This window comes from Choloepus didactylus, chromosome 19, assembly GCF_015220235.1.
Source record: "Choloepus didactylus isolate mChoDid1 chromosome 19, mChoDid1.pri, whole genome shotgun sequence".
Lineage (NCBI taxonomy): Eukaryota > Metazoa > Chordata > Mammalia > Pilosa > Megalonychidae > Choloepus > Choloepus didactylus.
In genome coordinates this window covers 48,535,638-48,558,403 of record NC_051325.1, presented here as the reverse complement: position 1 = coordinate 48,558,403, position 22,766 = coordinate 48,535,638, and the positions used below count along the sequence as shown (strand labels likewise).

Below are 22,766 nucleotides of genomic sequence, written 5' to 3'. Positions count from 1 at the left end.
GGGCCTCCATTTGTATTCTTGCCCCATAAATATTAGGGGTCCTTAGTCATCCTTGAATGGCGAGTGAGAGCAGCCGGGGATGTGCCTTCCCCTTGGGTTGTTCCTGCATCCCGGGCTCTTGTACAGGCCTGGTTTATATGGCACCTTTATACAAATTAGAGAAAGTTACCTCCACCCCCTCTTCCTGCCCAGGTGGTGGAATAAAAAAAAAGATGCCTGCTCTAGGAGGATGGATTAGAAAAAGGCTCCCCCTTCTTCATTGCCAAGCCAAAGGTCCAGCTGGCAAGTGGAAAACAGGCTGTATTTCAGCCCCATGCTGTCCCTCAGTTGGCCAACTGTGCAGGCAGCAATGTGTCCAATTGCTCACAGGACCCTGAACCAGAGAGGAGCCAGGGCAAGGCCTGCAGGGAGACTCTGACACTTTGGGGTTCCAAGATGGTCATTAAGTCATTTTCCACTTTCAGTCATCACCATCATCATCATAGCTGATGTTTATTCTGTTTCTGAGCCCTTTCTTGGATAATCCTATTGAAATGTCTGAATGTGAGGTGGGTGCACCCATATCCTACTTACAGATGAGGGAGCTCAGGCCCAGTGGACCAGTCAGTCTTTCACCCAGAGCCCTTCAGTAGTAAGAAAAGAAGCCAGGATTTGAATGCAGACCTGCCTGGCACTCGAGTGTTAGCCTCACCACGGTGCTTCACTGCCCTTTATCTCTCGTGAAAGCATTCTGTTTGCAAACCACAAGCATTTCCTCGTCCCTGCTCCATCATGCTGGTGCTGCAGGCATGGATCGTGTCAACCAGGGCAGAGGTCCCTCTCAGCCTGGGAAGAAAGTCACGCAGAGAGGATAACTGGGTGACTCCACTGAGCAGCCTTGAAGGGTGAGAAGCTGTTTGCCATCTGGACTATATGGCCAGGGAGGAACTTCCCGTGGTTTATTTCTGCCTAGTGGGGGCAGGTAGGTGCATTAGGAAGTGGAAGCAGGGGCAAAGGTGGGACCAGGACCAAGGGTTGGGTGGGTTGGGAGAGGCCCAACTGTAGCATGCCCAGCAGGGGGTGGTGGAGGGGGTGCTTCCTGAACCCAGGGTTTCCCACACTGGGTTTGCAACCTGAGTGTGGGGTGATGCCTCAGATCTGTTCTGGCAGCTGCAGAGGTAGCTGGGACTTTGTCCACTGTGTCTTATCTTCAGGCCTCCTCAGTCCCTGCTGAGGTGGGTGAGACTTAATGTCCACCCCCACCACCAAAACTCTTTTCAAAGTCAGAAAACTGAGATTGAAAGGGACAGTGTTCTAGTTTGCTAATGCTGCCGGAATGCAAAACACCAGAGATGGATTGGCTTTTATAAGACGGGGTTTATTTGGTTACACAGTTACAGTCTCAAGGCCATAAAGTGTCCAAATTGGGTACCTTCACTGGAGGATGGCCAATGGTGTCTGGAAAACCTCTGTTAACTGGGAAGGCATGTGGCTGGCATCTGCTCCAAAGTTCTGGTTTCAAAATGGTTTTCTCCCAGGATGTTCCTCTCTAGGCTGCAGTTCCTCAAAAATGTCACTCTTAGTTGGGCTTGGGGTATTTGTCCTCTCAGCTTCTCCAGAGCAAGGTCAGCTTTCAATGGCCATCTTCAAACTGTCTCTCATCTGCAGCTCCTGTGCTTTCTTCAAAGTGTCCCTCTTGGCTGTAGCTCCTCTTCAAAATGTCACTCACAGCTGCACTGAGTTCCCTCTGCCCATCAGCTCATTTATATGGCTCCACTGATCAAGGCCCACCCAATGGGCGGGCCAACACACCATGGAAATTATCCAATTAGAGTCATCCCCCACAGTTGGGTGGGGCGCATCTCCACAGAAACACTCGAAGAATTACAGTCTAATCAACACTGATAACGTCTGTCCACACAAGATTACATCAAAGATAATGGCGTTTGGGGGGACATAGTACATGCAAACTAGCACAGGCAGGATGGGTCTTTCGGTGTGTTTTGTGCCAAGCTCAATATGGGATTCAGACCTCTGACCCCTCCCAGCCCATGATCTCATCCCTTCATGGGGCTCCTTCCATCCAACACCCGGGAATGGGAGAGTCACCATTTATCATTTTAATTTTTTAAAACAATGTTGCGCTTTCATGGTTGACAAACAGAAGGCCAACACTTCTGCAGTTATACTAGTTGGCATCTCCTGAACTCATACATTGTTCCAGGCACCAAGCTAAGACATCAGGCATGTACGGTCTACAGTGCAGACCCCTGAGGAAGGTCCTGTTGCTATTCCTATTTTACAAATGGTGAAATTAAGTGACCACCCCCAGGGTCCCAGAGCTAGCAAATGGCTGAGCTGGTTTCCTTAAGTGTACCACCCTCAATCTGTATGCACCCATGGTGAAAATATTGAGAAAATGCTGAGAAAGCACACGAAAGGAAAAGAGCATCAACTCCTAGTTCTGTTACCCGGAAGTGGAATGATTTAGCCATTGGGGTTATTTTCTTGCCACTGGTGTGTGCGCGTGCACACATGTGCCTCCTTAAACAAGGCAGGGTCATGCTGTGACACTCTTTTATAAACTGAAGCCACCATTAAAAATCACTTTAGAGGGAACTTCCCAGGCTGGTCTCCACAGGGACACTGATTTCTAGGATCGGGTCTCGAGCTGTGTATGACTCCTCCGTAGCCCACAGCCTTGGCAAAGCAGGCCCAGGAATGGCACCAGGTAGCTCACCCCGATAGCCGTGGTTCATTTTCATCTCTGCTTTCTGCTCCTGTTCTTGTTAAAAAAAAAAAAAAAGAAAAGGAAATATATATAAATTTTTAAACTGACAGACCTCCCTAGGATTTTATTCCATGTCTGGTCCTGCATTTAAATGCAAGAAGCAGAAGGCTTGTGAGCTATAAATAGCAGCCCAGGCCGCTTCTGAGCAGTGGCAGGGAGAATTTGTAGGTTCTGTCTTCTCCCAACCTGGTGACCTGGATTACTTCCTTCTTGAGCGGTTACTTCCCTCACTGCCTCCTCTGCCCATTGCTCATGGGGCAGATCGAGTCCCTCTTGACAAATGTTTGGTGAGCATCTACCCCAGGCCAGGCCCTAGCTGGGTAAACAGCCCTGTCATGGCCTGGGCAGGGGTGTAGACGTGGGTATAGACGCAGGCATGGACAGCGACAGGTGAGAAGCCTGTCTGCTCTGGAGGCCAAAGGGAGGGGCCTTGCTCTGGGAGCTGGAAGGCATCCTGGAGGAGGGGATGCTGGGGCTGAAAAACGGAAGGAGGAGAAAGGGAGCCAGAGGAGGCGGTGGCCTGGGGAGGAGGCTCTATGGGACCAAGGGTGTGAAATGGTTGCCCCTGTGCCTGGCACAGAACAAGGCTTCGTTATTTTTAAGCAGATCGCGTGCCTCTTGAGGGCAGGTCCTGCCTCCCTTTGGTGGCTCCCATGGCTTCTAGAATCTAGGATGCAGGTGGGGAGGCTGCTCAGCAGCCCACTAGGCCAGGGCTTCTCAGTCTGCTCTGCACGTGCTTTTCGCTGTCTGGAACTGGATCCACAAACCATGCATTTGAGAATCTCGGTGGAACCTGAAAATCCCCTTTGCTTCACAAGCTCCCCAGGTGATTCTGCTGCTCATCCACATTTGGGTTTTGCTATGCTAGTGCAGTCACCAATCAAGCGTTAATCCCCTTTGCAGTGTCCTGCTGAGTGGGAGTGGCACGGACACTTCTAGTGACAGGGAAGGGAGCTCATGCCCTCAGGACAGCTCCTACCCCGGACAGACAGCTCCACTGCAGAAAATCCTTCTTCCCAAAGTGCCCAGAGTCACCTTCACAGTGAAGATTCTGATAACAATTGCACAGTCCTTTGTCACTTACAAAATACTTTTAATTTGGGAAGCTTTAAATTCAGAACAGACCTGGAGGCTTAACTCTTTTTGTGTCTGTGTCCTACCCTATTAGCTGAGTGTCCTTGAACAAATGAATTAACCTTTCTTTGTCTCAGAATTAAATGTAGATAATAATACTGCTTACCTCTCAGTGGAAGGACTGATGTGTGATATGGGCCTGGAACAGGGGAAGGGCCCTCACTTCATAATAATTTATTATTACTATCATGTAGAACATGTTCAAGGTCAATTCAACATTTTTGAGGTTTTTGTTGAGTACTTAATGGAAGCCCAGCCCTACTGTAGGCAGTCATTGGTGTAATGATCTCATCCTTAGACTGCTGGTGGGTGGGTAGTAAAATCACCCACAGTCACTGATAGGAAGGTGGGGCTCAGAGAGGCGGAGGGGTTTCCAAAGCTCACTCAGCTGGTAAGAGATGGAAAGGGAACTTAACCTGTCTTCCATCATATACTTTTCTTTTGCTCCATCTTTAGCAGGTTTTTGCAACAGTCCACATGTGAAGGAAGGAAGAGAAGGGGGGAGGAAGGATGGATGGAAGGGAGAAAGGAAGGGGAAAGGAAGAACAAACTATTATTGGCAGGGTTAAGTGGCTTAGCCTCCACAGTTCTCTCTCTCCTGACAGTTTCGGTCCAATTATGATACCTTTGAGCATCTTGGAGGCAAAAAGAGTCCTCAGGGAGTGCCATGTGCTGGCTATTGGGCCAGCTCTCCCAGGGTTTCCCACACTGGGTTTGCAGCCTGAGTGTGGGGTGATGCCTCAGATCTGCTCTGGCAGCTGCAGAGGTAGCCGGGACTTTGTCCACTGTTCCACCCCGAATCACTGCCTGGGGCCCACAGTGTGGCTTCCCCAAGTCCAGGTGCCGCCAGATTTGGTGGGCCCAAGCCTGGCCCTGGCTGGCTGCAGAATGCCCCCTGCTCCCAGCCTCCTCCCCATCCTTGGGAAAATAAGCAAGAGTTTTGGCCACTGAGTTTTCTCTTCCTGGGGAATCAGCCAATCAGCTTGATCTCTCTCCCTTGGACTAATGGCTCTGTCCTCTGATGAAGAAACCTCAGACGTGAGCAAGGAGGTGAGAGAAATGTTGTAGCAAGAAGAAGGTCCCTGTCATTAGGTGTGTGTTCATTGCTGGTGAGGTGGGTCCCAAACCAACGGCCCTGGTGCCTTTTATCCTATACAAGATAGCAACTTAAGTTTTGCCCCCACAAGCCTTTCTTTCTTATACAATCTCAGCTATTCTATTTCTGTTTACCCTTCCATTTTCTTCATTTATTAGGGCACATTTAATTTCTAGTAGCCTCTGGCAGTGAAAAAACCCTGAGTTGGGAGTCAGGAGGCCAAGTTCTATACTAGTGCTGTCCAGTAGAAATTTCTGCGATAATGGAAATGTTCCAAAGCTGCACTGTCCAAAAGAGAAGCTGCTAACTACATGTGGCTATTTAGCCCTTGATATGTGGTTAGTGTGGTTAAGGAATGGCATTCTTAATTTTATTTAATTTTAATTAATTTTTATTTAAGTGGCCACATGTAGCTTCTAGCTACTGTATCAGGCAACACAGGTCTAGACCCCAGAGCCTGTTCTTTACATGCTGAGTCGTGAGACCTAGAGTAAGTTTCATCCCCTCTCTCTGGGAAGATGAAAGAGTGCAACTGAAGAAAGCAGAAGAGAAGCTGTGTGGAATGGACTAAGAGCCAAAGCCATGGGGTCATCCAGATCTGGCAGCCAAACACCAGCTGTGTGATCTTGGACAAGTCACTTAACTTCTCTGCACTTCAGTTTCTTCATCTGTAAAAGGGGAAGAATGACACTGACCTCACAGGGTCAAATGAGGTTTAAATGAGATACAATGATTCTACAAGCATCAGGCTCTCAGTTGACACATGACAAATTGTAGAAGCAGTTTTAGCTGATACAGGCATGCCTCGGAGATGTGGGTTCAGTTTCCGACCGCTGCAATAAAGCAAATATCACAATAAAGCAAGTCACACAAATGTTTTGGTTTCCCAGTACATATAAAAGTTATGTTTGTACCATACTATAGTCTATTAAGGGTGCAATAGCCTTATGTTTACAAAACAATGTACATACCTTAATTAAAATGGGACACAGAGACACAAAGCACAGGCTATTGGAAAAATGGCACCGATAGACTTTCTTAATGCAGGGTTGCTACAAACCTTCAATTTCTAAAAAATGCAGTATCTGCAAAGTGCAATAAAGTGAAGTGCAATGAAATAAGCTATGCCTGTATTATAGAGGCCAATGTTCTCCTGCCCCTCTGGAAAACCCTGACAATTCCTGCTTTTGCTATAAATGTTTTAAAAATACTTACCTTCCAGAGTTCATAACTTTGAACCCCTTGAAATTATGTGCAAGTTGTTGGGTCATTGTTCAACTGTATTTTTTTTTTTCCTGGAGAGAGAGCACAAAGCTTTCAGTACATTTTCAGAGGAGTTCAAAGGTTTAGGAACTCTGGGATGGAGAGAAACTGGTACTGACAAGCATTTGGAACAAGGCAGGGGTCGTGGGGAAGACAAATGGCCTCTGCCTGCGTTCCTGTCCCAGCTCTCCTACCTCCTAGCTGTGTAAGCCTCTTTGAACTTTAATTCTGTAAAATAGGGATAATATCAGATATATTCTGTGCCCTTATTGAGCGGATAAATGAATCCATGTAAAGTGCTTAGAATAACACCTGTACATGGTAAGTGCCCAGTGCATGCTAGCTGCTTTTGACATCCTTGTCATCATCATCACCGTTGCTTTCCCCAATGTTTGCCAGGCTTGATGCAAGGTGCTTTGCACATCTCTTCCCTGCAAGTGTGCCTTCCCCTACCTGCCACATCACCTCCCACCTCATTTCATACTGCTCCCCTTTGTTCAGCCTGCTCCAGCCACCCTTGCCTTCTTGTTGCCCATTGAACACACCAGACATAACCCTGTCTCAGGGCTCTTGCTTTTCCCCCAGATACCCACACAGCTTATTCTTTTACCTCCTTCACGTCTTTACCTACATGTCATAGTGGGGCCCTCCCTGACCACTCTATTTAAAAGAGAAGCACACATCTCTCCACTCATCACCTTCTAACATCCTCTATATTTTTACATGTTTGTCTAGTTTAGTGTCTTTTGCCTCTCCTAGATTGGAGCTCAGGAGGGCAGTTTGTTTCTCCTTATTTTGTTCTCAGCTCTGCGTCCGGTGCCTAGAACATCACTTGGCATTTAGAAGGTGCCCAAAAACATACGTGGTGAGTGAGTGAATGAATGAATGAATGTCTCATTTAATCTAAGATGGGCTCTGTAGGATCCTCAAACTCCAGGAGTTGTCTTCCATGTATATTTTCAATCCAGAAATATTCCCTGAACCCTCCTTTGTGCCAGATTCTGTCACGGGTTCTACAGATAGAGACATTCAAAGGACATCACAGCTCTTGAGGAACCCACGGGTATGCAGGGTGACCATAGTGCGGGTGCCTTCCAAGTCCTTCCATGACTGTAACTATGGAATTTGCTGCCATCCCTGTCTTCCATCCTAGACTGGAAGGGCTCCAGGGGCAAGGCCCCCATCTATCCTGCTCAGGCAGTGCCATGTCCCAGCACTAGAACGGGGCCTGGCATGTGTATGTGGGCTGGGCGAATGAATGAATGAATGAACAGATGCAGGTCATTAGCAGGAGAGGAACTAGCAGAGGGGTCCTGTGGAAGGGCAGGGCAGAGCCCTGGATGCATTTGCACGGGAGGTGAGGAACTTTCCCTTTCCCTTGGCAGCTTCCCTTGACTGTCACTTGGCCAGTGATAGAACAACTTTGGATGATGGGAGGGTGGTGGCTTCCCCTCCCTCAGGAGGCTGGATGGCCCGCTGCAACCCTTCTATATTTCAGCTCCAGCCCGAGCCTCTGTCCTTGGAATTAAAAATAGCCAAGGAGGGGAGTGCAAGGGCATGCTGTCCTTCTCTGCCTCTGAGCAGGGATCTGCTATCTCTTCTCCAAGGGGGCTTCAGGTTTGAGAAGCCAGCAGCTGAATTATCCCTTCCTGCCCCCTTGAAGACAGCTCAGACTCCTTTCCCCAGTTGGGGATGATTCTAAAAGAGCTATGGAATGTCACAGCTAGGAGGGCCCCCCAGGGTAGGTAGATTTCTGGCAGGAAGCCCATCACCCTCCAGAACTTGGACCTGGGCACATTTTGCCAATCAGTCAAGGCCCTCTTTCCCAGGACCATGGCAGGCATCACCAATCAATCAGGCACCCTTTTCTGCCAACTCTGGATACAGTCTCAGAATTCTTAACAGGATATTTTAGGCGACAGCTACCAGATTTGGCAAAATATAGAAAACCTATTTATCATCCCCAGTCTAGTCCAGTGCCCTCATTGTGGGGACACTGAAGCTCAGAGAGGGGCAGAAGCTTAGCTGATATCACACAGGAAGTCAGTAGTGCAGCAGGGACCAGAGCCCACAAGTCCTAACTCTGCCAAGGATTTTTTTTTCTCTGCTCGCTCCTGCATCATCTTTTACACCAGAGTTGAGTTTGTATGTACAGAAGAGGGGCTTTTTTTTTTTTTTTTTTTTTTTTTAATCATCATTTTATTAAGATATATTCACATACCACGCAGTCATACAAAACAAATTGTACTTTCGATTGTTTACAGTACCATTACATAGTTGTACATTCATCACCTAAATCAATCCCTGACACCTTCATTAGCACACACACAAAAATAACAAGAATAATAATTAGAGTGAAAAAGAGCAATTGAAGTAAAAAAGAACACTAGGTACCTTTGTCTGTTTGTTTGCTTCCCCTACTTTTCTACACATCCATCCATAAACTAGACAAAGTGGAGTTTGGTCCTTATGGCATTCCCAATCCCACTGTCACCCCTCATAAGCTACATTTTTATACAACTGTCTTCGAGATTCATGGGTTCTGGGTTGTAGTTTAATAGTTTCAGGTATCCACCACCAGCTACCCCAATTCTTTAGAACCTAAAAAAGGTTGTCTAAAGTGTGCGTAAGAGTGCCCACCAGAGTGATCTCTCGGCTCGTTTTGGAATCTCTCTGCCACTGAAGCTTATTGCATTTCCTTTCACATCCCCCTTTTGGTCAAGAAGATGTTCTCCATCCCACGATGCCGGGTCTACATTCCTCCCCGGGAGTCATATTCCACGTTGCCAGGGAGATTCACTTCCCTGGGTGTCTGATCCCACGTAGGGGGGAGGGCAGTGATTTCACCTTTCAAGTTGGCTTAGCCAGAGAGAGAGGGCCACATCTGAGCAACAAAGAGGCATTCAGGAGGAGACTCTTAGGCACAAATACAGGGAGGCCTAGCCTCTCCTTTGCAGCAACCGTCAGAAGAGGGGCTTTTAACTCAAAATTTAATAACTTAATGCAACATATTTATGTGTGTGCTGGCAGGTGTTTTTCTAGGGAGAGACTATAGCTTTATCAGCTTCTTCAGGGGCTCCCTGCACAACCAAGAAAGGTGAAATCTGAAAGGAGAGTGAGTAGAATGCTCTACAGTCTTGCTACACCAAGTGTGGACTGGCCTCTTTCACTCAGCATAATATTTTCAAAGTTCATCCATGCTGTAGCATGTATCAGGGCTTCATTCCTTTTCGTGATTGAATAATATTCCAATATATAGATATACTACAAATTTGCTTATCTGTTCATCAGTTGATGGACATGTGGGTGTTTCACTTTTGGCTATTAAGAATAATGCTGCCGTGAGCATTTGTGTACAACTCTTTGGGAGATGGAATTGTTTTGAATTCTACCTTTCTACCACTTACTTGCTATGGCACCTTGGGCAAACAGCTTTGGTTCTCAGAGCCTCCATTTTCTGAGAATTTCTGATAGATAGAACTTTTATCTGTCTCAGAGTATTGTTAAATAATAGTGGCTATAATTTTCCAAGCATCTTTATCTTATTGCGACAGTCACTCTACAAATGTTATGTCCTTGATCCTCTGCTGTGAGAGCAGCATGTCCCAGACTGTGTTTGCTCCTTCATCTTGGGTTCCAAAAAAATACGTGGAGTGGAGTCACTGCTAACTCACAAAGGATATTTGATATCAGCAAGAACTAAACCTTTGTGTGTGAGATCTGGGGGTCATTTGTTACCACAGCATAATCTAGTGAGAGCTGACTGACACATTTAATCCTCATAACAATAGGCGAAGTGAATTCTGTTATTCTTGTTTTGTGAGGAACTCAGGCTCAGATAGTTACAGTAACTTTTTTTAGTTCATTCAGAAAGTGGCAGAGGGGCACTTCAAATTCCAAACTCAGTTGTTCTGGCTCCAGAGCCTGTGCTCTTAAGAAGACGGAAGTACGTGGGCTGTTTGGTGAACGATGAGTAATTCAGTTGGATGGAACACCTGGTGTGTGCATGACGTCAGATTCGTAGTATAGGTTTGGGGCAAATCCAGGAAACCTTGAATGCTGTGTGATTCGTGGAACTTCCCAGTGCCACATGGGGGCCATGGACTCTGCCTTTTTCCCACAACCCAGTTTCTCCCAGAGCTTGCTCCGCCTGTCCCGAGTGCTGGTGGGAATGGCTTCCTGGGGAAAGAGCCGCTTGTGAGGACTGTAAATTGTCTTCCTTCCACCGATTGCTGAAATGGCCTTTCTCCAGCAAGTCCTCCCACCCTGGCTGGAAGCAGAGCCAATGACTTTCCCTTGAACACCCCTGCTGAGTATGGGGCCTCCCCCTCCCCCAAGGATCATTGCTGTGCATCCAGCAGTCTTCATCCTTGGTTTACATTTTGTCTCCACCCTTTTGCCTTTTCCCTATGTGTTTTCCATTTGTGACTATGGCTTTTGGAGGTAAACCTTCAGAAAGTAGCGTTGCTTTCTACAGTGAAATCTTGTTATAATTTACTTGCAATCAAGTGTAAATTGAGTATTGAAACAATTCTGCTTACAACCCAGACCCTGCCTCTACTCCCAATGCTGTATTAATTACCCCCCTCAGCTCTTACAATACCCTGTGCATATATCTCTGCCTTTAAACTGTACTACATTGTTATTATAACTCCTTATATTATAATTGCCCCTTTACTTGTGTCTCCTCCAGTAGACTAGGAGTTTCTGTAAGGTCTGAGTTTAATTCATCTCTGAATCCTAAGTCTCCAGCATAGGCCCTGGCACTGAGTAGGCACTTAGTAGGAGTTTGTTGAATGAATGATATTACTTATCTGTTATCTCCCCCCACTCACTATTCTAAGCTTGTTGAAAAGAAAGACTGTGTCTTCTTTGTATTCCAAGGCCAAGATCAGCATGACATATGAAATGAGCTCAATAAATGTGTTTGTTTTTATGGGATAAGTGGAAATAACATTTCCTTCCAGGGTCAGAACCCTTTAGAGTTATGAAACTCACCCATTTATATTTCCGGTTGATTTCAAAATCTTCAGACTCTCCTTCTTTAGTGTTCTCATGTCCTTTCTATGTGCCCTTTGTCTCACTTGTTCCCTCCCATTTCATCTCTTTATCTTCATGATCTCTCCCTCTCCCCCCTTCTGATCCTCCTTTGGGAAAATGTCTGAGGAATTCATCTCCTTTCCTCCTGATTTAAAGCAATCTAAAGGGCAGATTACACTCTTGTTTGCAGTTGAGCCAAGGTCACACTCCCACTTAACAGCTTTGCCATCTTGGGCAGGTTACTTAACCCTGAGCTTCATCTTTCTCTTCTGAAAATCGAGATAATACTTATCTTCAATGATGGCCGTGAGGATTAATAAAGTAATGTATGCCAAGCACCTGGCATAGGGTGTATGTGGTTTGGCGAAGTAAGTGGGAGTTTCTGTCTTTTCGTGGAAGGATGGTTCTTTGAGGATGGGGCGCCAGCAATCAGGTGGGAAGTTGTGATTATTTTTTTTTTTAAACGTGAAATTGGGATGCCTTGGTGTTCCAAGATCACCCCTCCCAGTGAGCTGCCACCTCTGCCCCAGGCAGGCCCAAAAGGAGACCTGGAGAACCGTTGTGCCCTGATCAGCACCACGGACAGTTCCCCGACATCCAGCTGCTGGGCTACTGCTGTAACCAGCATGAAAAGCCTTCAATTGCAAATCACAACTTTATTCTATATACATACCGCCAAGAGAGATAAAACAGCTCAACATTTAACTCTGACATGCAATGGGTTGTCATTCACATCTTAATCTCAAAGATGTTGAGATAGAGAAATAAATTTGTCTTAGTATCAGTGAAATGACAATTTATCAGCGGTGGTATCAGTAAGCAGTTGATGCCTGACCCTTGAAGAAGCTGATAATAATATCCAGCATTACTTGAATTCCTACTGTGTCCCCGGCCTTTTTCACTCCTTTTCCTGTACTGGGTGGTATCTGCTCTACACATTCACTTAATGAGTATCAAATTTGGGGAATATAAAAGTGAATGAGATAGTCATTAAATCAATAGTCTTCATACTATTCTCCCCCAAATATTCCAGTCCTGAGTCCCTTTCCTCAGAACATTGCTTCCTGCTGAAGGATAATCTAATGTGTTAACCTTCTCAGTCCACATCATGCTTAACCCATTACAAAAGCATTTCAATGCATGGCCGATGGCCCATCAGTTTCACTCCTAGGTACATGTGCAACAGAAATATGTACAAATAGTCATCAAAAGATGGATTGAGAATGTTTTTAGCAGAGCTATTTGTAATATCTCCAAACTGAATACTACCCAAATATCCATAGAATGGTTGAAAATGATTTTGATAAATTTGCACAATGTAATGCAATAAAGCAATGAGGATGAATGAACTGCAGTGAAACTGTTAGCATGGATGAACCTCACAAACATAATGTTGAGTGAAAGAAGCCAGACACTAAAGAATATACACTGGATGATCCTATGTATATAAAAGTACAAGTAGACAAAACCTATCTGTGCTGTTAGAAGTCAGGCTCAAGCTTACTCTTGGAGGAGAAGTAACTGAAAGTGGGCATGAGGGGCTTCTGGGATGTTGATAATGTTCTGTTTCTTAATCTGGGTCCTGGTTCATAGATGAGTGCACTTTGTGATATTCATCATGCTATACACTTACAGCTATAGACTTTTCAACTATAGAATTGCAGACCTGACCCTACCCTACACCTACCGAACCAGAATCCCCAGGAGAGGGAGCTAAGGAATCTGTGTTTGACCGAAGTTCCACAGACATTCCAAACTGCCAGATTGGTACTGGCTGCTGAGCAGGTGTTTGGGAGCCTCTGAGTTGGTTGATCATTGTATTAGGCCAGGCAAGAGAAGGTAAGAGTGTGCGCTAAGGCTGTGACCCTGGTGATGGAGAGCAGGCCAGAATTTGAGTCACCAAAAGGAGATCTGGAGACACATTTTATTTGATTACTTAGCAAACACTTATATCACTTATTAAATAGCACTTACTATGTTTCAGACCCTGTTCTAAGCACTTTTTAAAATATTAGCTCATTTAATCCTCACAACAATCCTGTCTAAGTAGATACCATTAATTTCCCCATTTTTTGAACATGAGGAAAATGAAGCACAAAGAGGTTAAATAACTTGCCCAAGATCTCACAACTAATAAAGGGACTTGGGCCATGGGCATCTATGCTTTTTAACCACTAGGCTCTGCTGTCTCTTGAAGATGCACCAGAAATATTGGTGAATGACTCTTGACTGTGTAAAGAAGCAGAGAGGTTGGCGGCCAGGAGACGTGAAATCTGATATCAACTTGGTCTTCAACTCATGCCCCTCTTTGGGCCTCAGCTGCTCCTGTACACTGTGAAAATATTGGTCTGGATGACCCCTAAGTTCCCTCCAAGTGGAATCTTCTCTGGTTTTAAGGGAAAGCAGATTTTGACAGATCCAGGGAGAAAAGGGGGAATGTAAGTGCCCTCACACCAGCAATCAGGATTTGTGTTCCTTGGGCCTGTCCTTGGAGACACAGCTAGAGGTAGCATTGAGGATGTAGAGGTCTGCATTCCTGCAGATTGGCTCACCCCTTGATTTTCAGAAGGCTTTCAAGACTTAGGCAAGTGAGGCATGTGAGGCTGAAGTCATTGGGAATAGCCAGGCCAGAGAGAGGTTGGCATGGGAGAAGAAGAGGCAGCAGCCTCCAGGGTATTTATCTCAGAGGGACAAGAAGGGCAGTGGCTGTGGGAAGGGAAGCAGTGAGCCAGGAGCCTTGGTGTATCTCTCATCCTGGTCTAATATAACCCACTCACCCAGAGCTTTTGTGTCCAAGGAACTTGACAGGCTGCAATATGGACCCAGAGTGAGACACTCACAGAGATGGGATTAGACACTGGTCAGTGACGTGTTTTAGGTGTTCTAGAGCCTGGGACCTGGAGCAAGTCATTTAATGTCTCTCAGCTTTGGGCTCCTCATCTGGAAAACAAAACTGCTAATACCCATCTTCAATAAAATGTGGAAGTAGGGAATGACTGTATTCTCCCCTTCCTGACCCTCTTATCACCATGTTCCTGGGGATCTCTAGCGGTATAGAGCAGAGGATCTGTTTTCACACAGATTTGAGTTCAAAACTTAGCTCTGTCTTGTCTGGTGTGGCCTTGGACAAGTTGCTGACCTGCTCTGAACCCATTTCCTCATTGTGAAGTTGGGATAACAATAGTTGACTTTCAAGGTTATAAAGTGCTTGTTATATGCATGGTACAGAATCAGTATTCCAAAAAAATGGTAGCTTCTATTATAATTTATGATTATCATCATTTTATTATCCTGTTCCTTATGAATACTCTTTTGGGGAGAAGGTTCTTTAAACACATTCATGTTTAGGCATAAACAACTGTGTTTCTTTACCAGAGACTTTGCATTTTTGAGGGACCACATCCTAAAGCCAATTCAATTAAACACACCGTTAGAAACATGGGCAATGTTAGGCGCTGTCCTACGTGCTGAAAGGAAGTGCGTGAAGAGTGAGTTCACACCGTAATCCCAGCCAACCAGGTAGACCGAGAACTGTTTCCAGGTGCAGTGGAATAAACACTCTAATAGGAGTGAAGATAAAGTGCCCCTTGGGACTCAAGGAAGACTGACTCATATACTGGGGAGTCTGATCAGGGAAGTTTTTGTGAAAGAGATGGCATTTGAATTCAGTGGTAGAACTTATTTGGTGGTTCATTGAAAGCGTGGGTATTGGAATCAGAAAGTCCCGGGTTTGAATCCCAGCTCTGCCATTAAGAACTTTTTGTGTCCTTGGAACATAGATGAGGAAACTGAGGTATACAATGCCTGATACAGTATAGGTGTTATTATTTTAAATCTGAACTCTGGGGGATGGTTCGAATTTTGATAGGTGAGGTAAGGAAGGGAGGAAGGTAAAGGAAAACTAGGATGAGGAAGTCATTGAGGATGCACAAGGAGCAGAGAGGTGCCTGGCCAGGCTGAGGTGTGGAGACAGTGAGGGAGGCCAGTGGAAGAAGGGGAGGGGATCAGATGATGGAGTCTTGAATGCCAGGGTACAAGGAATGGGAAGCCATTCAGAGGTTTTAAATAGTACCATAGCATGTTGAAGCTGTGATTTATTTGTGAATTTATTTGTATTTTGCCTTCCTGTACATTATAGAGTTAATACAATAACTACAAAAATTTCAAATAGAAGCATACAAAAGAAAGATAAAATCCCCCCCTGAATCCCTGTTTGTGGGTTGGAATGTAAATTGGTGCAATGACTTTGGAAAATCACTTGGCAGTGTCTGTTCAACCCATGCCCACCCTATGACCTTACAATTCCACTGTTAGGAATATACCCAAGAGACATGGGTGCAGATGTACACCAAACGCCAAGCACTAAAGTAATCACAGCAGCATTGTTCCTAATAGCCCCTGGAAGCAAAATCATATGGCCACCAGCAGTACAATAGATAAGTCAATTGTGGTATATTCACACAGTGGAATACTGTACAGCAGTGATAATAAACTGTCTATAACTACACACAAAAAAGGGATGAATCTCATATAATCAACATAATATTGAGCAGAAGAAGACATGCAAAAAAAGTGCATGCTGTACAATTCCATTTATAAAGTTCAAAAACAGGCAGAACTAATATCTGGTGCTAGAGAGCAGGATGACGGTTATCCTTGTGAGGATGGATAGGGACTGGAAGAGGGTACAGTGAGGCTTCTGAGATCCTGGGCGTGTTCTGTCTTCATACGGGAGCTGGTTACACGGCTGTGTTCAGTTTGTGGAAATTCACAATGCTGTACACACTTAAGATGTGCGCTTTTCTGTATATATGTTACACTTTGATTAAAAAGTTGAAACAAGTGATGCCACACACACCTCCTCTAACAATCTTTATCCTTACAGTTATTCCCGCATTAACAGTTCTAGATTTTTCTATGCATATGCATAAAAATAAAGCTATATATATGTATACAGCTATCTATAGCTTTACAGAAATGGTATGTTTTACACACTGTTCTGCAAAATGCTTTTTTCACGTAACAGTAGGTTGAGGCAGTTTTTCTGTGTCACTGTAGATGTAGAGCTAGATGATTCTTTTTAACAGTTGCACAGTATTTTATTGTGTGGACCTATCATTTAGTTAATTGGTCTCCTATTGAAGGACAGTTAATTCCAGCATTTCATTGGCATAAACAATACTGCAGGGAACCCCTTCATACTTATCTCTGTGTACTTTTGTGACTCTTTGTGTAGAATGAATGAATAGGAATGTAATATCTTGGTCTGAAGTGGTAATTTAAGACAGCTAATCTGTTAATGGCTTGTTGGGTGGGTTGGAAGCAGAGAGATCAGTTAAAAAGCTGTTAAAATAGTTTAGACTTGAAGTAATTAGGGTGGTTGGCTGTGAAAATGGAAGAGAGGACAGATACTAGAGATATTAAGAGCAAGGACTTTATCTGTAAGACATGGCATCTGATGAGGGAGACGCATGTCAGTGAGGTCTTGGGGGTTCTGAACCTGGGTGGCTGGGAAGATTGGGGTGCCAGCACATAAAGCATAAGGAGCTGGTTGGAGTAACTGGGGCCAGATTGAATGCAAGGCACTTGCTCATCATTCAAGTGTAATGGGCAGAATGAGGCTGAAAGTTTCACTCCGGACTGAGTACAGGGCTGCAGACCAGGATGTAGGATTCATTTGCTTAGGGTTGTCTTGAGGTTGTGGAAGGGGGATGAAACCACCCAGGGGGAAGGTCTAGAAAGAGAGAATCCAAGGACTGAATGGTGAGGGCCTGATTGTGGTGATGGGTTGCAGCAGGGGAGGACAAAGGCCAAGGAGATCTAACAGAATTCACTATCATAGACGTTGAAGAGAGTTTGAAGTGACTAGTTCAGAGGATGAAGTAGCTGGCAGGGTAAGTTAGCCCTTTTCCCTGTTGGGCTCTGTTCCAGTTTGCTAATGCTGTCAGAATGTAAAAATACCAGAAACGGATTGTCTTTTATAAAGGGGGTTTATTTGGTTACACAGTCAAAGTCTTAAGGCCATAAGGTGTCTAAGGTAAGGCAACAAAAATTGGGTACCTTCACTGAAGAAAGGCCATTGGCATCTGGAAGACCTCTGTTAGCTGGGAAGGCACGTGGCTGGCATCTGCTTGCTCCCAGGTTGCGTCTCAAAATGGCATTCTCCAAAATGTCAGTGCCAGCTTTCAACAGCTGTCTTCAGAATGTCTCTCTAAGTTGCAGCAAGCATCTGAGCTCCTTCTGTCTGAGCTTTTATATGGCTCCAGTAAACTAATCAAGACCCACACTGAATGGGTTGGGCCACAACTCCATGGAAACAAGCCAACCAAAGGATTCCAAACCTAATCAACATGAATACATCTGCCCCCACAAGACTGCATCAAAGAACATGGCATTTTGCGGGACATAACACATCCAAACCAGCATAGCCTCCCAAAGGGTACTATCTTTACATTTTGTACTTCCTCTTCAAAACACTTAACAAACTTGTGATTAATCAGAGTGATCATCTGAACTGTGAGTTCCATGGCAGGGACCATGCTGTTATTGCTTATCGTTCTACCCCAGCATTGGGCATGGTGCTCAGCACATGATGGGGTTGGTACCCCGAGTTGTTGCTGCCTCCTGGCAGGACTTAAGTTGTCCATATACCCCTCCTCACTCCCCATACATATTCTCTGCACATATTAGGAGAGGAGGAACTTAGGACCCTGCTTGAGAAAACTCAAGCTTCACAGTGTGAGTTTTGGGTGCAGGAAGTATGAGTGGATAGTCAAAAATGGGTCATCCAAACTCAATTTATTGTACATCACAGTGGCTATCCTTGAGGGCATCCATATTGATACTGAAAATGGACCAGACTCAGACTCCAAGCCTCTACAATGGAAATTTATAAACGATTGCCAAGGATGATGCCGCCTCTTGCTTGCCCCCCTTAGCTAAGACCTTGGAGAACATGCCCTCTTCTATGCCTGCTTCTTTACGCAGCAGCTCTCCTTATCACCACATTTGATGGAGTGGAATGCTGGAAACAGCCTGTGCAAAGATTTTACTAATGTGAACTTTGACCTCCTTAGAGTACCAGCCAGGGTGGTGTTTTAGGGTGAATTTCTTCAAAGCAGACCCTGAGATGAGATTTGTGTGCAGGTGATATATGAAGGAAGTGCTCCCAAAGAAGACTGGGAGAAGCGGGACAGAAAAGGAGAGGAAGCAAGCAAGATGTGCTCTCAGTCAAATCCTGCGGAGGGAGCCTGGGTGATGCCTCAAGAGTTTTCTGACTGAGGCAAAGGAGCTGGGGGTTCATTCTCCTGCTCCCTGTAGTCTTTGATTGAAGGTCAGAGCATTTCTAACTTTGCCTATGTGGGGGCAAAGCAAAGCGGGCTCCAGTAGCCCAAGGGAAGACCTAAAAAAAAAAGTGGTAGGTACTGGCTGTTGGAAGCAAAACATTCTAAAGTGAGGATGAGCTCACAGAAATGGTAGATAAACGGATTTGGGGGGATCTGGGTGGAGCATCAACACTGTCTACTACAGCAGTTCAAACAAAGGTCTGTTTCTGGACCTGGATGGATCAGAAGCAAGGGGTAGAAATTTCTCTCCTGTCTCCCCTACATGTGTGTTTTTTTCAGTGAAGGAGTTAGTAGAGACCAGCACTTAGAAGTTTGTTTAATGTCTTCATTAGGACTTCCCAGTTAATAAGAAGGCCCTCTGTAAATGTTTGTTGAGTAAATGAAAGCGCTGTACTTCTGGGATTAGGGGCTGAGATAAGACCTCTGTTTGTGGTCATGAGCAGTCATTGGAGACTTTTTTGGTGAGCCACCTGAACGGAATGGTGGAGTGAAATGTTAATTGCAAGGGATGAGAGAGTTCAGGGTTGGTGAGATGGTGGCAATACACTGTTCTCTTAAGTTTGTTGGTGAAAGAGGGGTGGTGGAAAAAGTGAAGCCTTGAGCAGACTTGTGGGGAGAGTAGAAAGAGCCAGAAGACGGAGAGGGAGCAGATACAAGACCAAGACAGGAGAAGTGGTAGAAGGAGGTCACGGTGAGGGTGGGAGGATGTGGGATAGGGAGAACAGATGACAGATCAGCCTCGGCCAGGAGAAGGGTCACCCCCTTCCTTTCAGAGAGGAGGAGAAGGGTCCAGGGCAGGCTGGAGGGTCTGAGAATGGAGAAATTTGAAAGTGAGAAAGAGTGAGAAAAGGGGAACATATCTTTTCAGCCAACAGGGATAAAGGTCATCTGTTGAGATGGATGGAATTATGGAGGGTGGTTTGGGAATGGGTTGGAATAGTCACTTTAGGGACTATGACTGAGTCAGCAAGAGGTGTGCAAAGGAAGGGTTCGGTGGCCGAGGTTAGATGGTGGACATCACTGCTGTGGTTGGGTACAGTTGTGGTCCCAGACTGGGGCTTGGCAGGGTGGGGAAAATGGCATGCCGGTAGGAAGGTGCAACCGTGATGGCATCAGCAAGACAGTGGCGAAGACAAATTTGGGGAGCATCAGGAGGTTATTCTCTCATCATGGTGGCTGTGGCTACTTTTGTTCAACACCTATACGTGCCGGGTGCTGTGGTAAATAGTCTATCATTTAACCTCTCAGCAACCCCATGAGGCAGGTGCTGTCCGATTGCCTGAGCTCAGGCATTTAGAAGCTGCAGAGCAGGCTCTCTGTCCTGGGCCATCTCGTCCTGGTGCCCAGGCTGGGTGGTGAGCCAGGGCTGTCAGGGGGCCCCTTTGGGTGCTGGGTGGGAAATGCTCTGCCAGCTGTAAACAGCACACGGCTGTGCAGAACTCCTCTCCAGCCCTCCTCCTCTGCCCCAGTGGGGATTGAGTTGTTTGTCATACTGTGGCCCTCCCTCTTCCAGGAGAAATGTGTCAGACCCTGGTGAGTGGAGATGGAGCCAGCTTAGGGCTCCCGAACAGAACTCAGCAGGGAGGTGAAAACCCAGGCAGGTGTCTGCAGCCTGTCTGCAGGGTGCCCGGGCATGGGTCTGTCTGCAGTGGGGGTGCATTTGTACTTGTCCCTGTGAAAATACACTGTGTTTGTGTGCATACGGAGGGGTCTCTCTGCCCGTAAGTTTGTTTCTGAGCATGCACATGTGTGTTTCTGAATCTATCTCGGTCCCGGTACCTACTACACTCAGAGAATCACTGTGGCAGTGGAGAGAGGCTGCAGAGCCAAGTCAGGGAAAGAACACATGGTGGAACCAAGTTGGAACCCAGACACAGGGGTGCACGCATTCCCCCACATGATCAGAGACACCCACTGTGACACACACAAAGAAACAGTGTCAGTTTCTCCATGTGCCTTCACGCGAGGGCTGGTGTGTGCTTCCTATGGACATGTGTCAGGAATACCCAGAGATAACGTGCACCATGTGGCCTCAAACATGCAGAATGATATGTGTGTAGAGAACTGTGGAAACACACAAATGTGGACACTCAAACATGCAGTCACACATTTTGTCTTTGTATGCCTGTTCTTTTGCCCGTGTGTGTGTGTTCGTGTGATGCTGTGTTTTTCTGAGTATGTGTGGACATCTGAATACACAGACACACGTAGAAGACAGAAGCATGTGGGTCCACTCTGGGAAGCACACACACAGTGCCTGTATTTCCATGTGTGTGTGCATTTGTGTGCACACATGTTACTCTAAAGCCTGGAAGGAGACGCTGGCTGTATTGAGGAGGAAGGAGGCTAGGATAGGGCCAGCAGGAGTGCTCAGGCCTCATGTGTCCTGCCACACAGACTCCATCTCCTGGTCTCCTGCCAAGCTCCACCCCGAGGGAACAGGAGGATGGGGTTCGGGTGGGGCTGCTTTTCCCCAGAGAGTCACCCAGCAAGCCCTAATGAAGCACCTAAGATATACTGGCTCATCCCAGACTTTGTGGGGACATGGGAAAGATCCCACCAAAGATCTATCCCCTGCCTCTAGCAAATCCACAGGCCCACAGGGTGGGTGGGAGATGTCAAGCTTAGGCAGTGGAACATGGAGTGAAGGGACTTGCCCGGGTTCAAAACGCAGCTCCCCCCCTTACTGGCTGTGTAGGCATAGGCTGGTCACTTAACCTCTCTGTGCCTCTTGAAGGGAGAACAGTAGCTTCCGCCTCACGGGTGGTTTTGAGGAATGGGACTGTTTTCAGGGTTTCCCATGTATTGACTCATTTGTCCAGACATCCAGCCATCTGGCAGTTAGTAATTGAGCACCTGCAAATGTGCCAGCCCCTGTCCCGGGTGATGGGGCTTCAACAGGGAACCATGCAAAGTCCCGTGTCCTCATGAGTTTACCTTCTCCATGGAGGAAGCTAGTAAAGAAACCAACAATATATAACATGCTGGGTGTTAGGGAGGAAATCAAAGGAGGGTGTCAGGGCAGAGAGTGACAGGAGGTGGGAGGGGGGCTGCTGTCTTTGAGGGAGTGGTCAGGGAAGGTTCTGGTAGAATGGCATTTGATCCCAGAGTGGACATGAAGGAGTGAGCTGCTGACAGGGGAAGAGACGTTCCGGGGAGGGAATAGCAAGGACAACAGCCAGGTATCCTCATAAGAACCCTATCGTTAGCCCCATTTTATAGCTGAGGATACGGAGGCATAGAGAAGCTAAGTAATTTCTCAGCCAGTGAGAAGAGAGATCCAGGATTTGATCCCAGGCAGTCTGGTTTCAGAGCCAGTGGTCTAAGTCCGTAGTCCTCAATCGGGAGTGATTTTTGCCCCCGCCCCCAGGGGACATTTGTCAATGTCTAGAGACATTTTTGATTGCCACAATGGCGGCAGTGGAGGTCCTGCTGCCGGACAGCTTGTGATCCCAACAAAGAATTGTCCTGCCCAAAATGCCAGTCCTCTTGAGGTTGGGAAACTGTCTAAATCCATGTAAAGTACCTGGCAGAGAGTATGACATATAGTAGGTGCTCAGTAAATACTGAGGAGGAGGAGAGATGCATCGGAGAAGGTTGCAGGGGAGAAATGAACTCAAGGGGAAAAGATGGAAGTACATGGAGATGAGCTCATCAGTTCACAAAACTCAGGTAATGAATAGGGTCTGGTGGGCATGAGGGGCGGGCTGCCCCTGGGAGGGCAGGTGCAGGTGAGGCTGGTGGTATGAGGAGGCTGATGGGCTGGGAGTGGGGGCCGAAGCTGGGCAGCCACCAGCCACTGAAACACTAACTGGATGACTGGTCTCTGTGTCCCCTGCCACCCTGTCTCTCTCCCCACCTCTCTTGGCCTCTCCGCCCAGCAGGGGACAGCCGGAGACTGAAGGGGGCCATCCAGAGGAGCACGGAGACGGGCCTGGCCGTGGAGATGCCCAGCCGGACGCTGCGCCAGGCCAGCCACGAGTCCATTGAGGACAGCATGAACAGCTACGGCTCGGAGGGCAAGTAAGTGTGGGGCCCGTGCCTGCCCTCCTGCCCCCTGGCCCTCCCGACCTTCTCGGGTGCAGGGTGGGAGGGATGGAGTGGTATCCTCCAGGAG

The 22,766-nt window shown here is 46.6% G+C and overlaps 1 protein-coding gene across 2 annotated transcripts in view; it reads left to right on the top strand.

Annotated features, from left to right (window-relative positions):
• Positions 1 to 22,766, top strand: part of RIMS4 (regulating synaptic membrane exocytosis 4) — a 59,168-nt gene that overhangs the window by 14,616 nt on the left and 21,786 nt on the right. Inside the window, exons 1-2 of one of the 2 annotated variants that reach the window (XM_037812166.1) lie at positions 22,254 to 22,321; positions 22,534 to 22,672. In XM_037812166.1, the coding sequence (XP_037668094.1) occupies positions 22,279 to 22,321; positions 22,534 to 22,672 (182 nt within the window). In that variant the 5' untranslated portion in view covers positions 22,254 to 22,278. Of the gene's footprint in view, positions 1 to 22,253; positions 22,322 to 22,533; positions 22,673 to 22,766 lie in introns of those variants that run through there. The other variant, XM_037812165.1, reaches the window with a different exon arrangement.